The 16,814-nt window shown below is 45.2% G+C and overlaps 1 protein-coding gene across 1 annotated transcript; it reads right to left on the bottom strand.

Annotated features, from left to right (window-relative positions):
• Positions 1-392: 392 nt before the first annotated feature.
• Positions 393-16,759, bottom strand: opa3 (outer mitochondrial membrane lipid metabolism regulator OPA3). Its single transcript, XM_059985170.1, has 2 exons — positions 16,617-16,759; positions 393-2,586 (listed from the first exon to the last, which is right to left on the bottom strand). The coding sequence occupies exons 1-2, from the start codon at positions 16,756-16,758 to the stop codon at positions 2,258-2,260; spliced, it is 471 nt and encodes a 156-aa protein (XP_059841153.1). The 5' UTR covers position 16,759; the 3' UTR covers positions 393-2,257.
• Between the last annotated feature and the right edge of the window lie 55 nt (positions 16,760-16,814).

Below are 16,814 nucleotides of genomic sequence, written 5' to 3'. Positions count from 1 at the left end.
TCGAACCTCACCCTCATAGTACTCGGGCAGTTTAACTGTGGTTCTTCAGGAGCCCGTCAGAGGGTCACCTGTCAGACAAAAGGGTCACCAGAGTGGTCAACTAATGAGGGATCGAGGTAAATCGTACCTCGTGGGCCCATCCTCCTCAGGTCGTTGCCACAGAGTCAACCACTGACACCGTCTTTACGGAGATACCTCGTCTTGAGCTCCTGGCTGGCTTGCCAAATTGTTGTAAACTTCTTTCAACCTACCCGATGCAAAGACACCACGTACTACGGTGAAAATAACTTTTAACTCTTCATTAGCAAGTTACTCGAGAGAACCCTCCTTAAGAACTCTCTCTCTCGGAGGCTGCTCCCTCCTGAAGCAAATACAGTTCTTTCTATATACATGCAGTCACATACACAGATACAAGTGGGTTCACCCCCTTAGTTTCTGTACAGATGAGTATTGTTAACTTTATCAGTCATAAATTGTTCATATAACAGTTTTAATTGCTACTATGTCTGGATGCAGACAGGCACAGGCTTACCATCCAAAGCCTCCTGCCCTTGGAAAGAGCCACTCTTTTTTATGCTCATCTTGCAGGTGCCATAGGAATACAAGGATACAAGTTACTCTAAGCAAAACCGAAGTTAAGCACAGATCGCATACCAAGGATGATGTCACCCGCTCAGCTTATCTTATAGAACATAGAATAGTATAGCACATTACAGGCCCTTCGGCCCACAATGTTGTGCCAACCCTCAAACCCTGTCTCCCATGTAACACCCCACCTTAAATTCCTCCATATACCTGGAGGTATATGAGAAAGCAATTGTGCATCTATACTCTTTTTCTCAAGCTCAGCCTATCTTATGAGAAAGCATTTGGGCTTCTATAGCTTTTTTTCTCAAGCTCTTAGCTGCAGAAAATAGCCAGGGTCACAAGCGGCCTACGAGGTGCTAAGTTCTTAATATTACAAAGCCAGATTGAGTGGTCCACCGATCCTCCAGGTTTGGGGGTTCAGCTCAGGACCAACAACCCTGACTGGTCAAACAGAAACAGCAATGAAGAATCCTTTTACATCTGAATGTGACAGTATACTTGAGTCTCCACCCGGGACTTGCATGGCTGACAGAAGTGAAACCTGGGAGGAAGCTACTGGCATGTTGAAGGAAGCACTGTGGCCAAGGACAGACAGAGATGGGTGACCTTCATTGCTGCCCTAAACACCAGCAGCGTAATGGGCAGCGAGTAGATAGCCACGTGAATGAGAGAGGCGGAAGGTTCTGTGGGATGGAAAGGTTAGATTGATTTTAGAGCAGGTTGAAAGTTTGACTAACACCATGGGCTGAAGGGCCTGTACTGTACTATATTCTATGCTCCTATAATTGAGGACAGGTACAAACGTCGACCTCAGCAGTAATGACAGAGCCTGGAAAAAAATAGCAAATAAAAATACAACCAATGGAAAGAGGATAGTGTCCAAAACATTTAATTCTGGTGTTTATGCTGCCGGCATTTATTGTATATTAATTATGATCTCCCTCGAAAAAGAGGGGCATTGCTCAGTCGCCTTGATCAACCGTAACGGTTCCTTCCTGCGGAGATGTTTTGCAATGCAAAGAGATCAGAGGCCATGGAAACAGCAGACTGTCAGAAACATTCTAGTCCGATGTCGGCACCAGAGATATCCACTAGCACTAAAAATCCAAGAAAATCCCATTCAGGACAATGGCAAGTTTTTCTTTTGTGCCTGAGTGCTGGAGGGCTGGAGGAGGGGAAAGAAGACAAATAGTGTGGCAGCATCCTCTGAGGTTGGACAAAGATTCCCAAAGGCATGTGGTTCTCCTGGTGGCAAATCGAGCTCTGCTCATCTGGGTTCAGTGGGCTTCCGTGGAACACCAGCCGCTGGAGCACCTGCCTCCGACCTCTTAATAGTAGCTCAGCTGAGAAACGTTTCAAAACAAGCACAACAATTAGACTAGACACGATCAGTGAAATGTTACGCGACCCCAAAGCACACGTGATGACACACCACTCTCCCCACCTGCAAATGCAGAGGCAAGAAATATTTAGGTACAGGGCGCAGGCACACATGTACAAGCGGGACTTTGTCAAGGTGTGGACAGGCATTTAAAAGGTAAATCACAACTTTGGGGCAGCAATTTCTCAGAATCCTTCACCATAACTTACACGTGTCACTTGGCTTTAACCCATGAGGCAGTTCTCCCTCTGTGCCCATCAATGGGTTGTTTCCTCTTGAGTCCAAAGATCATTTTGTGGGCTTGGCAGGAAGTGACAAAACAAGCCGATTGGTTTCGCGAATGCGTGTGTCCAGTTCCTCAACTGTCAATGCGAGGTGCGCCACCTGCTGCTCTAAGCCCCTCAGGGTGCACTGTAGTTCCTGCTCCTTCTTGGCGCTGTTGGACGACTGCCTCATGTACTCAGCCAAGATGCAAGCACCTCCGATGAAAAAGACTATGGCCTCTCCCAGGAGCTCTGAACCCAGTTCTGCCGCTGTGTCCTCGTTCAAGCGCTGCACTTGGGCACCTTTAAACCCCATCATCCTCATCTTCATCTTCATCTCGAACCAGTGATAGGCTGAAATAGAACAACCAATGGGTGAGGCCACAGGCTGACATGGAAATCATCAGGCGCAACACTGGAGGCTATTTGGCCCATCATGGCTGTGCACATTCTTCAAAACTCACTGAAACTTATCTACGGGGAGAAGGCAGGAGATTGCGGCTGAGAGGAAATTCGGATCAGCCATGATGAAATGGCGGAGCAGGCTCGATGGGCCAAATGGCTTAATTATGAGGGTCCAGTGGTTCACAAGAATGATCCTGGCAATGAAAGGGTTAACATACGAGGAGCATTTGATAGCTCTGAGCCTGTTCTCACTGGAGTTTAGATGGGCGGGGGGGGGGGGGGGGGGGAGGTTGGGGGGAGATCTCATTAAAACCTAACAAATATAAAAGGCCCAGAGAGAGGTGACTGGAGAGTCTGGGACTGGAGGGCACAGCCTCAGAATAGAGGGACAGAGATGAAGAGGAATTTCTTTAATCAGGAGAGTGGTGGACTGAAGCTGTGGTCTGCAACTAGTGGAGTTCTGGGTCAGCTGCAGTGATGCCTGGCATTGTGAACTTCCATTCTGAATGCCGATTGCTTGTTCATTGTTTGCAGGCTTTGTATTTTTTCCTCACTCTGCACACTGGGGTTTGACGTTTTGTTTTTAAACGGGTTTTTAAGAGCTCTCCCATATATACCAGTTCCTCCAATTCTTTTCTCATGGTTACAAGTAAATGAAAACACATCATTTTGCGTTAATGAACACCACAATCCTGGGTAAGGCCACAAGTGTCGCCACACATCGCTGCCAATGTAGTAGACCCACAACTCAACTCTAACCTGCATGTCTGTGGAAACCCACAGGGTCCCAGTGAGAACATACAGACTTCGTAAAGACGGTGGCAGGAATTGAACCCCAATCGGTGATCAGTGGTGGTATAAAACAACTAAACTACTACGCCGTTCATTCTGATCTCAATGGATTTCATGTGGTTCTCCTCATCTCTCACTGGCTCTTTTCACAATGGGGGGGGGGGGGAGATGAGGAGAAGACACGAATGGAGAGTGGGTAGACCGCTGAACAGAGTGGACTTGGAGCAAGGGTCCGAAGGTCAGCGACCATCAGTGGAGGTCAATGGTGGACAAACGGCCTTGTCAGTGAGCTCCAACATTTGTGCATCAGACTGTTTCATAAGAATGGACCTTTTTTTGTTTCTTTACCTAGCCATATAGTCAAATTAAGAGTTATAAAACTCAATCATTTAATCACATATTGTGTACTGTTTGTTATTTCCGGGTACTAATTTGTAACAGGGGACACATCGCACAGTATCCACCCAAATGAGATTTCTTAAGTTTGGCCGGGGGGGGGGGGGGGTGGGCACTATCATCCACTAGATTAAGCCACTAGCTGAACTGAGAGTAACATACAAAAGCAAGGATTTAATGTTGAGACTTTATAAAGTGCCAATAATACCTCATTTGGAGTATTGTAAGCAGTTTTGGGCCCCTTATCTCTGAAAGAACATGCTGAAACTGTAGATGATTCAAAAGAGGTTCAGGAAAATGATCCCAGGATTGAACAGCTTGTCATATGAAGTGTGTTTGGCTGGCTGCCAGTTACCAGTGGAGTTCCACAGGGGTCAGTGTTGGGACCGTTGCATTTTTACTATGTATGTCAATGATTTGGACTTTGGGATTAATGAATTTGTGGCTAAATTTGCCAATGATACAAAGATAGGCGGAGCAACGAGTAGTGTTGAGAAAACAGAGTCTGCAAAGAGACTTAGATAGTTTAGGGGAATAGGCAAAAAAGTGGTAAATGAAACACAAAGTTGGAAAGTGTATGGTCACATGCTTTGGAGGAAGAAATAAATGGGCAGAATATTATTTAGATGGGGAGAGAATTCAAAATGCAGAGATGCAAAGGGACTTGGGAGTCCTTGTGCAGGACATCCTAAAGGATACCCTCCAGGTTGAGTCGGTGGTGAAAAGTTTAATAGAATGTTGGCATTCATTTCCAGAGGAATAGAATATAAGAGCAGGGATGTGATGTTGAGGCTCTATAAGGCACTCGTGAGACCACACAGAGAATTGTGTGCAGTTTTGGGCTCCTTATTTTATAAGGGATATACTGACATTGGAGAGGATTCAGAGAAGATTCACAAGAATGATTCCAGGAATGAGAGGGTTACCGTATCAAGAATGTCTGGCAGCTCTTGGGCTGTATTCCCTGGAGTTCAGGAGAATGGGGGGGGGGAGATCTCATAGAAACATTCCGAATGTTAAACGGCCTGAACAGATTAGATATGGTAAAGTTAATTTCCCATGGTAGGGGAGTCTAGGACAAGAGGGTACGTCTTCAGGATTGAAGGACGTCCATTTAGAACAGAGATGCAGAGAAATTACTTTAGTCAAAAGGTGGTAAATCTGTGGAATTTGTTGCCACGTACGACTGTGGAGGCCAAGTCATTGGGCATTTAAGGCAGAGATAGCTGGGTTCTTGATTACCATCAAAGGGTATGGGGAGAAGGCAGGGGAATGGGGGTGACTGGAAGAATTGGATCAGCCCATGATTGAGTGGTGGGGCAGACTCGATGGGCTGAACGGTTCCAATATCTTATGGAATGTCTGATGGCTCTGAGCCCATATTCCCCGGAATTCAGAAGAATGAAGGATGACCTATCAGATAGTGAAAGGCCTTGATACAGAGGATAGGGAGAGGAGGTTTCCTATGATGGGAGAGTCTAAGACCAGCAGACACAGCCTCAGAATACAGGGACATCCTTTTACAAAATTAATGAGAAGGAATTTCTTTAGCCAAAGAGTGCTGTATCTGTGGAATTCTTTGCCACAGGCATTTGTGGAGTCTAAGTCTTTATGTGCATTTGATAGATTCTTGATTAATCAGAGCATGAAGGGACAAGGGGAGAGGCAGGAGACTGGGGCTGAGAGGGAAAATTGGATCAGCCATGATGAAACGGCAGAGAAGCCTTGATGGGTCAAATGGACTAATTCTGCTCCTACATTTCATGGTCTTGACTGGATGCCCTCAGTACATACTGTACAACACACCGTAGCATAGCATCAGATTCCCACTGCCATCTGCAAAGAAGTTGTACATTCTCCCTGTGATCACATGGGTTTCCTCTGGGTGCTTCGATTTCCTGCCACATTTCAAAGACCTATGGGTTAGGGTTAGTGAGTTGTGGGCATGCTACGTAGGCGCCAGAAACACGGCGACTCTTCTGGGCTGCCCTCATCACCTGCTCATCCTCAAACAGTTGATCATTAACACAACGACACATTTCACTGTATGTTTTGATGCACATATGGTTCCTTAAGGTTGTTATAGCTGGGGATGGTAATGGAAATAAGCTACCACTACCTGATTAAATGCTCCCAATGGTGGTCATCTCAAATAGCCCCTGACAACCAAGTCCAGTTCCTGGCCTTCACGTGTGGCTTAGCCACTAAGCCTGGCGGAATCGTTTCTACTGACAGGAGAAGAGGCAAAGGTGAGTTAATGGCACCTTAAAAACAGACACTTTGGGCAGAAAGGGCTTGTCTGCCATGTTTGGCAGCTCAACTAAGAGAAAGAAAGATCTGATCTCAAACCTCTGCTGCCTTGCGGCTAAACCCACTCATGGGGAAGGCTTCAAGAGTAAACCACCCAGGGAAATATCTGCAGCTGGAGTCCCTAAGGTAGTCTGATATTCTCTTATCCCAGATTTGATTGGGAGGAGTGTGCAGACGCAGTAGCTCATCATCGAACAAGGCTGCTGAGAAGATTTAAAGAGCCAGGAGTGTCCTCCTTACATTTGATTTACATTTACGATACAGTTGTGTACTGTGGGTTGGGGGGGGGGGGGTGAAAAATGACCTACCTGGGGGAAACAACAGTGGCCATGCCTCTGGCACCGAGTCTGGCCCTGGGGCTCGGAAGGGTAGGGAACTGAAGAGGATTGCAGCAGTTATAGCAGACTATATATTCAGTGGGACAGATATGCAATTCTGTGGGCGCAAAAAGGAAGCACAAATAGTAGTTTGCCGCCCAGGTGCCAGGGTTCCTGATGTTTCTGAACACATCCACAATATCTTGAAATGGAAGGGAGGGCAGCCGGAGGTTGATGGACAAATTGGTACCAACAGTATGAGTAGAAAAAGGGAGGAGGTGCTGAAAGCAGACGACAGAGACCGGAAGCTGAGAAGCAGGACCTCAAGGGCAGTAATCTCAAGATTGCTGTATGTACCACGTGGGAGTCAGGATAGGAACAGAATGAAGTGGGAGAAAAATAAGTGGCTGAAAGATTGGAACAGAGGGCAGGGATTCAGATTTCTAGATCATTGGGACCACTTCTGGGGCAGGCATGACCCGTACAATAAGGATGGGTTGCACTTGAATCAAAAGGGTCTAATATCCTGACAGGGAGGTTTGCTGAGGCTGTTGGGGAGGGTTTAATCTAGATTTGCAACCTGAAGTGAAGAGGCAGAGGATGTGGGGGTTGGCGGATAAGTGGGGACAGCTTGTAGGGAGTTTGTGCAAAAGGATAAGAGTTGATATAGCAAAGATGCACTCAGCCTGATGGTTTGAGTATCATAAACAAGGCGGATGAACTTAGAGCGTGGATCAATACGTCGAACTATGATGTTATGGCCATTATGAAGACTTGCATGTCTCAGGGGCAGGAATGGCTACTGTGTGTTCCAGGCTTTAGAGGTTTCAAACAGATAGGGAAGGAGGCAAAAGAGGTGGGGGTGTGGCATTGCTAATCAGGGATAGTGTCGTGGCTGCAGAAAAGGAGGAAGTCATGGACGGATTATCTATTGAGTCATTGTGGGTGGAAGTCAGAAAAAAGAAGGGGCCAATAACTCTACTGGGTGTTTTTTATAGTCTCCCAAAAGTAACAGGGACCAAGGAGCAGAGGGGGAGGCAGGTTCTGGAACAGTGTAATAATAATAGGGTTGTTGGGATAGTTGATTTTAATTTTCCTAATATTGACTGGCATCTCCTTGGAGCAAGGGGTTTAGATGGGGTGGAGTTTATTAGGTGTGTTCAGGAAGGCTTCCTAACACAGTATGTAGATAAGCCTAAAAGAGGAGAGGCTGTTCTTGATCTGGTATTGGAAAATAAACTTGGACAGGTGTCAGATCTCTCTCAGTGGGAGAGCACTTTGGGGGTAGTGATCTGAGCTCCTTTACTTCCGCGCTGGAGAGGGATAGTGATGAAGGGAAAGGTAAACTGAGGTAGAGGGATAGATAGATGGGGGAATGGATTAAAGGGTATGATTACCTTATGATCAATTGTCTTATAGATACCCTATGTTACTGAGCAGTCAGAAAGAAACTCTACCTGGCAACAGGTGATGCAATAGGCATTGTTCTCTAAAAGTGCTAAGCATAACTAAATATGGGTATAGAATGATTGAAGGGGCAGCTCAAGGTGTAACTAAATTTGGGACAGAACGCTCGAGAGAAGGGGGAAGTGTCGGGGGCAGGTGCCAATATGAGGAAGTTAAGTTGTATCCAGGCTAGTCTTGGCAGAAGTAATTATAACTAACCAATAATGATTTTACATCTAATTGTATCTTAGCATGTGATTGAAACTATTCTAAAACTGTATTAACTCACGTAATTATAATATTTCCTGTAATGATCAATGTAATAAATTGTGTGGAATTGTGTTTGGGGGGGTGGGCAGTGTCCGGACTGTCTCTTTAGGAGATCAGTCTGTAATTCCCCCATAGCACGCTATGAATAAAAGTGAAGTTTGACAAAGTATCGCTTGTTTTATGGTTTTATTGAATTTGCGGTACCCTGCATTAATGCATCGAGTCGATCCGCCTTTGATAATTTGGCGAGCCAGCCAGGAGTACAAGACGAGGTATTCCCAAGAGACGGTGTTAGTGATTGTCTTGGTGGCCATGACTTGAGATAGATGGGCCACAAGGTAAGATTTACCTTGATCTGTCTCATTAACTGTACACCTTGATGACCCACTCGTCTGCCAGGTAACACTCTAACGGACTCCTTCCAAAACCTGAGTTGAGGATCGCCAGAGTACCACAGGTCAATAGGGTAACAGAGGACCCGACGAGGTATTGTGAGTATTAAAGTTCATGAGGTATTGTGAGTTTTAAAGTTTATGAGGTATCGGGGTATCAGAGGACCCAATGAGGTATTGTGAGTATTAAAGTTTATGATGTATCGGGGTAACAGAGGACCCGACGAGGTATTGTGAGTATTAAAGTTTATGAGGTATCGGGGTATCAGAGGACCCAATGAGGTATTGTGAGTATTAAAGTTTATGATGTATCGGGGTAACAGAGGACCCGACGAGGTATTGTGAGTATTAAAGTTTGAGGTATCGGGGTATCAGAGGACCCGACGAGGTATTGTGAGTATTAAAGTTTATGAGATATCGGGGTAACAGAGGACCCGACGAGGTATTGTATTAAAGTTTATGAGGTATTGGGGTAACAGAGGACCCGACGAGGTATTGTATTAAAGTTTATGAGGTATTGGGGTAACAGAGGACCCGACGAGGTATTGTATTAAAGTTTATGAGGTATTGGGGTAACAGAGGACCCGACGAGGTATTGTATTAAAGTTTATGAGGTATTGGGGTAACAGAGGACCCGACGAGGTATTGTGAGTATTAAAGTTTATGAGGTATCGGGGTAACAGAGGACCCGATGAGGTATTGTGAGTATTAAAGTTTATGAGGTATCGGGGTAACAGAGGACCCGATGAGGTATTGTGAGTATTAAAGTTTATGAGGTATTGGGGTAACAGAGGACCCGACGAGGTATTGTGAGTATTAAAGTTTATGAGGTATTGGGGTAACAGAGGACCCGATGAGGTATTGTGAGTATTAAAGTTTATGAGGTATTGGGGTAACAGAGGACCCGATGAGGTATTGTGAGTATTAAAGTTTATGAGGTATTGGGGTAACAGAGGACCCGACGAGGTATTGTGAGTATTAAAGTTTATGAGGTATTGGGGTAACAGAGGACCCGACGAGGTATTGTATTAAAGTTTATGAGGTATTGGGGTAACAGAGGACCCGATGAGGTATTGTGAGTATTAAAGTTTATGAGGTATTGGGGTAACAGAGGACCCGACGAGGTATTGTGAGTATTAAAGTTTATGAGGTATCGGGGTAACAGAGGACCCGACGAGGTATTGTGAGTATTAAAGTTTATGAGGTATCGGGGTAACAGAGGACCCGACGAGGTATTGTGAGTATTAAAGTTTATGAGGTATCGGGGTATCAGAGGACCCGACGAGGTATTGTATTAAAGTTTATGAGGTATTGGGGTAACAGAGGACCCGACGAGGTATTGTGAGTATTAAAGTTTATGAGGTATTGGGGTAACAGAGGACCCGACGAGGTATTGTGAGTATTAAAGTTTATGAGGTATTGGGGTAACAGAGGACCCGACGAGGTATTGTATTAAAGTTTATGAGGTATCGAGGTAACAGAGGACCCGATGAGGTATTGTGAGTATTAAAGTTTATGAGGTATTGGGGTAACAGAGGACCCGACGAGGTATTGTGAGTATTAAAGTTTATGAGGTATTGGGGTAACAGAGGACCCGATGAGGTATTGTGAGTATTAAAGTTTATGAGGTATTGGGGTAACAGAGGACCCGACGAGGTATTGTGAGTATTAAAGTTTATGAGGTATTGGGGTAACAGAGGACCCGACAAGGTATTGTGAGTATTAAAGTTTATGAGGTATTGGGGTAACAGAGGACCCGATGAGGTATTGTGAGTATTAAAGTTTATGAGGTATTGGGGTAACAGAGGACCCGACGAGGTATTGTGAGTATTAAAGTTTATGAGGTATCGGGGTAACAGAGGACCCGATGAGGTATTGTGAGTATTAAAGTTTATGAGGTATTGGGGTAACAGAGGACCCGACGAGGTATTGTGAGTATTAAAGTTTATGAGGTATTGGGGTAACAGAGGACCCGACGAGGTATTGTGAGTATTAAAGTTTATGAGGTATTGGGGTAACAGAGGACCCGACGAGGTATTGTGAGTATTAAAGTTTATGAGGTATTGGGGTAACAGAGGACCCGACGAGGTATTGTATTAAAGTTTATGAGGTATTGGGGTAACAGAGGACCCGACGAGGTATTGTGAGTATTAAAGTTTATGAGGTATCGGGGTAACAGAGGACCCGACGAGGTATTGTGAGTATTAAAGTTTATGAGGTATTGGGGTAACAGAGGACCCGACGAGGTATTGTATTAAAGTTTATGAGGTATTGGGGTAACAGAGGACCCGATGAGGTATTGTGAGTATTAAAGTTTATGAGGTATTGGGGTAACAGAGGACCCGACGAGGTATTGTGAGTATTAAAGTTTATGAGGTATTGGGGTAACAGAGGACCCGACGAGGTATTGTGAGTATTAAAGTTTATGAGGTATTGGGGTAACAGAGGACCCGACGAGGTATTGTGAGTATTAAAGTTTATGAGGTATTGGGGTAACAGAGGACCCGACGAGGTATTGTGAGTATTAAAGTTTATGAGGTATCGGGGTAACAGAGGACCCGATGAGGTATTGTGAGTATTAAAGTTTATGAGGTATCGGGGTAACAGAGGACCCGACGAGGTATTGTGAGTATTAAAGTTTATGAGGTATTGGGGTAACAGAGGACCCGATGAGGTATTGTGAGTATTAAAGTTTATGAGGTATCGGGGTAACAGAGGACCCGACGAGGTATTGTGAGTATTAAAGTTTATGAGGTATTGGGGTAACAGAGGACCCGATGAGGTATTGTGAGTATTAAAGTTTATGAGGTATCGGGGTAACAGAGGACCCGACGAGGTATTGTATTAAAGTTTATGCGATATCGAGGTAACAGAGGACCCGACGAGGTATTGTATTAAAGTTTATGAGGTATCGGGGTAACAGAGGACCCGACGAGGTATTGTGAGTATTAATGAGGTATCGGGGTATCAGAGGACCCGACGAGGTATTGTGAGTATTAAAGTTTATGAGCTATTGTGAGAATTAAAGCTTGTGCATGCTGAAGAATTGGGCAGCGGATCATTAAGTGATCTATTACATTCTTCTTTGGGTGCGTCATGTGAATTGGGCAGTGGGTTAGTGGCAGTAACCTATTACATTTGTAGCTGGCAAGCACCTTAATTGGCGGGGGGGGCGGGGTGCGTAGCGCGGTAAACTGACTAGCATGGGACAGAACGAAAGCTTGGCAAAACACAGGGGAAATGGCTCTCTCCTGCAGTCTATCCGGATGTTGTAAATACGCTTATGATAATTTGCCTGTCTCAGCATCCTGCTTAGACTGGTTGTTAAGAGGGGAAATCCTCCACGTGAAGGTCAGGACCCTGAAGTCGATATTCTAATGGGATTCATGTGTCAGCTGGTTCAGGGACTTTTGAATACCCCTCCCTATATCCCGAGGAGTACTTATGGTATGATACAATAGTACTTCATAAGAATTCTTGCTATCGGACCAAACACAGATACGTGTTCCTGTTTAACGGCACCTGTCCTACAGCCACCACCAATATGCCTACCCTCTTTGCGGTAGGAACCATTGAACCACTCTCTGTTACCTGCCCCCAGAAAGCTCACATCTGGCGACAACTGATAGCTCAAGCCGTGAGTAAGGAATTCTGTGCTGACTGGAGGAATCCTGTTACTCTTCTTTGGGCTATGGGTTCCTGAGCACTCTCTCTCTAGGGGTTCAGCAGGAACCATAGCTGCAAAGAACCTCATTTGTGGGCTAGCGACATTGGGAAACAGTAGGTGGAAGGCCTGGAGGCTGTTAACAGGGAATCAGTGGAGTTACGACTCTGCGCACAGCAAACCAGGTATGCTGTGGATTATCAGCTGGCCCAGCAGGGAGGGGATAGTCAGAGACAAATGCATCACCCGTGTTACTGATGAGTCCTACAATGTAACCCACGCTATTAGGAAACAACTGGATGACTTCAGGCAAGGTTCCAAGGAAGGAGAGGGCTGGATAGGGTGGCTGCTGGGAGGATCTTGGGGGGCTTATTTACTGCACGGGCTGATTGTTCTCATTGTAATAACTATTCTGTGTTGTGTGATAATGACCTGCCTAAATACTGGCTGTAGAATTGTCACGGAGTGGCTGATGATGATGTCCTTTTCAACCCCCGTGTAGTTGGTTATCTTGGTAGATAAAAGGGGGGGGGGGGGGGGGGAATGATGAAGGGAAAGGTAAACTGAGGTAGAGGGATAGGTAGATGGGGAATGGATTAAAGGGTATGATTAGCTTATGATCAATTGACTTACAGGTACCTTATGTTATTGAACAGTCAGAAAGAAACTCTACACGGCAACAGGTGATGCAATAGGCATTGTTCTCTAAAGTGTTAAGCATAACTAAAACACACACAAAATGCTGGTAGAACACAGCAGGCCAGGCTGCATCTATAGGGAGAAGCGCTGTCGACGTTTCGGGCCAAGACCCTTTGTCAGGACTAACCGAAAGGAAAGATAATAAGCATAACTAAATATGGATATAGAATGATTGAAGGGGCAGCTCAAGGTGTAACTAAATTTGGGACAGAACGTTCGAGAGAAGGGGGAAGTGTCAAGGGCAGGTGCCAATATGAGGAAGTTAAGTTGTATCCAGGCTAGTCTTGGCAGAAGTAATTATAACTAACCAATAATGATTTTACATCTAATTGTATCTTAGCATGTGATCGAAACAATTCTAAAACTGTATTTAACTCACATAATTATAATATTTCCTGTAATGATTGCTGTTATAAATTGTGTGGAATTGTGTTCGGGAGTGGGCAGTGTCCGGACTGTCTCTTTGGGAGATCAGTCTGTAATTCCCCCATAGCATGCTATGAATAAAAGTGAAGTTTGACAAAGTATTGCTTGTTTTATGGCTTTATTGAATTCGTGGTACCTTGTGTTATTGCATCGGGTCGATCCGCCTTTGACAATAGTAGCAGACAATTTGGTAATATGACGCTATTAGGCAGCAACTTGGGAGCATAAGTTGGAAGATATTCTCAGGAAAATGCATGACAGAAATGTGGCAAATGCTCAGGGTACATTTGCATGTGTATGATAGCCAGTTGGAAGCTTTTCCCCATTTCAACTGTCCAAACTCAGGACAGGAAGACCAAAGAACTGATTGTGCACTTCAGAAAGAGCAAGGCAAGGATTCAGAAGTTAAAAGGGACAGCAACTTAAAGTTCCTGGGTGACAATCTATCCTGGGCCCAACATATCAATGCAGCTACAAAAAAGGCACCACAGCAGCTATTATTTCATTAGGAATTTGAGGAGATTTGCCATCTCAGAAAAGACGTGCAAATTTCTACAGATGTATGGCGGAGAGCATTCTAACTGGCTACATCACCGTCTGGCATTGGGGGGAGGGCACTGCACAGGATCAGAGAAAGCTGGAGAGAGTTGTAAACTCAGTCAGCTTCATCATGGGCACAAGCCTCTGTAGTATCCAGGACATCCTAAAGGAGCGATGCTTAGAAAGGTGAGGAAATGAGTATATAAAAAAATCATTTTGAACCTATGAAATCTCTGGCTAAAAGAATAATTGGGACTAAATAGGAATTTTTGAACTGAAGTCAATTCTGTCTACAGCGGTTGCTAAGACAGGCTCATCACCAGTTCTCCTCAGCTTGCACAGAGACATTGAGAGTTTGATAACATTGTACATTGTACCCTCATTTGACTAGGGGAGGAGGACTAGCACAGGAATGAACATCTATCTGTAATTAAGTCAGGGCCCAGCAAAGGGAATAACTGATAAGGACCGGAAAGCACATCCATCTGTAATTAGCCTTGATCTAGCAGACTCTCTTATCTGTAACTAAGTTTTGCACCAACAGACTTGGTGGGTGTACCAGTTCAAATAACACCTTGCAGCAGTAACGTACGGAGTTAACTATGTATAAATATACGGCTGTAACCGGAGAGAGGGGGCCCACTTGTCGGATGGTGGCAGTACTTACGTGTCTTCCCTCTGACAACTGGGTCTCAAACTCCTGCAGGAGGGTGCACAACAAACTCTTGTAACTATAAGAAGCTGGTCTCCCGAGTTTTATTTTATTTAACAAAGGTGGTGTCCATCATTAAAGACCCCTATCACCTAGGCATGCCTTGTTCTCATTGCTGCCATCAGGGAGGTGGCACAGATGTCTGAAAGCACACACTCAATGATTCAGAAATAGCTTCTTCCTCTCTGCCATCTGATTTTCAAATGGATATTGAACCCATGAACTCTGCCTCACTAGATTTTTGCACAATTTATTGAATTTAATATATAGTTACAATAATTCACAGTTTTTAATATGTAATAGTAAATTATGTATTGCATTGTACTACTGTTACACAGCAACAAATTTCACAACATACACCGGTGATGTCAAACCTGATTCTGATGTACATTTAAAACAGAGCAAACCCAAGAAAGATTTTTCTTTCACTTAAACGGCGGCTGGAATTTGAAATACTTTTTTTGGACACAACTGTGTACCATTCTGGTCACCTGCCTATAGGAATCACAAGATCATAGTTATAGGAACAGAATTAGGCCACGACGTGGAATGACATGTGTGTGGAACGGGCTGCCGGTGGAGGCAGAAACCATAGGGTCTTTCAAGAGACTCCTGGATGGTTACATGGAGCTTAAGAAAATAGAGGGCTATGGGCAAAGCCTAGGTATTTCTAAGGTAGGGGCATGTTCGGCACAGCTTTGTGGGCCGAAGGGCCTGTATTGCGTTGTAGGTTTTTTATGTTTCTACGACCCATCGAGTCTGCTCCGTCAGGGATGATCCATTTGCCCTCTCAGCTCCAACCTCCCTGTAATTCCTTCATACCCTGACTAATCAGGAATCTTATCAACTTCTGCCATGAAATATACTCAATGACTTGGCCTTCTCAACCCCTCTGGCAATGAATCCTACAGATTCACCCCCCTCCGGCTAAAAAAATTCCTCCCCACCTCAGTTCTAAATGAATAGTCCTCTATTCTGAGGCTGTGTTCTCTGGTCTTAAGACTCCCCAGCCATAGGAAGTATCCTTTCCACATCCCCTCTTTCAAGGCCTTTCAACATTTGATAGGGCTATTCCACAGGGGGTAAGGTGAGACTGGAATTAGAGGTCATCATAGGTTAAGGGCAAAAGGTGAAATGTTTAAGGGGAAGATGGGAGGAGGGAAGAATTTCTTCACTCAGACAGCACACTGAGCTGCCAGCAGAAGTCGTGAACGTGGGTTTGATTTCAACAGTTAAGAGAAATTTGGATAGGTACATGGATGGGAGGGGTATGGTCAGGAAACACGTTGATGGGACTGGGCAGATTAATAGTTTAGCATGGACTAGCTGAGCCAAAAGGCTTATTTCTTGCAGGACTGTTCTGTGACTGCCCAATTTGGTGAAGATAGCAGAGAGTTTCAGAACTTTTAAATATCTACACACATTTCAATAGCCAAGCTAAACAAGTTTGAGTGTAGGAAATGGGAAAAGGTTAGTGTGATCTAATGTTAATTTGAGCTGTTGTTTTCCAGCACAAGCCAGTTGGACCAGAATCTCAGTGATCACTACTCGGTGAAAACAGTCAATATTGGTATTTGAGTCAAAACAGAAAGTAGGATTTTAGTTCATATCCCTCTCTGTTATTCGCCAGCCCCTTATTCGTGTAACCCACCAGCAATTATGGTGCAGACAGAGCACAGTTCAAACATTTACGGATGTCCGAACCCTTCCCCAACCTCCCTACCCCACCTCCTTCCTCCCACTGCACTCCCCCCTTACCCTCCACCCCTCACCTCGCCTCTTGCCTGCCCTCACAACGCCCCAACCCCCCCAACATTTCTAACCCAATGTCACTTTCTGCCTCTCAAACAAACTCTACCGACACCCGCCCCCTTACAACTGCCGTCTCCTCATTGGATATTAATTCTCCGCCCTTCTACTCCCATTGCTTAAGGTGTCCGTCAATCAAGCCCAGCCCAGCGGGTTAGGTTGCGGCTGCCGGCCTGGGACAAGGGGCCTGGGCCTCGCGTACTCACCCTGTGCCGGCGGCTGGCAGATGTAAGTCTTGAAGAACTGGCTTCGGCGGGCGTTGGCCTTGATGCTGTTGGCCAGCGGCCGACTAATCTGCCGCACGCCCAACATCACTAACTTCGCAATGGGAAAGGCACCGATCACCATGCCGCTGCTCTGATGTCACTTCCCGTGCCAAGGTGCCGCCCACCCAGTGACGTCAC

The sequence above is a fragment of the Hypanus sabinus genome, chromosome 11, assembly GCF_030144855.1.
Source record: "Hypanus sabinus isolate sHypSab1 chromosome 11, sHypSab1.hap1, whole genome shotgun sequence".
NCBI classification, from domain to species: domain Eukaryota; kingdom Metazoa; phylum Chordata; class Chondrichthyes; order Myliobatiformes; family Dasyatidae; genus Hypanus; species Hypanus sabinus.
Note: the sequence above shows the minus strand (reverse complement) of the source record. Positions and strands in the feature narration are given on the sequence as shown.

What these genes read in the sequence shown, in the direction of transcription:
- opa3 (XM_059985170.1), bottom strand. Translation starts at nt 16,758, where the DNA reads ATGGTGATCGGTGCCTTTCCCATTGCGAAGTTAGTGATGTTGGGCGTG. An exon ending in CTGCCAGCCGCCGGCACAGG is followed by an intron (nt 2,587 to 16,616) that starts GTGAGTACGCGA and finishes GTTCTATTTCAG; the next exon opens with CCTATCACTGGTTCGAGATG.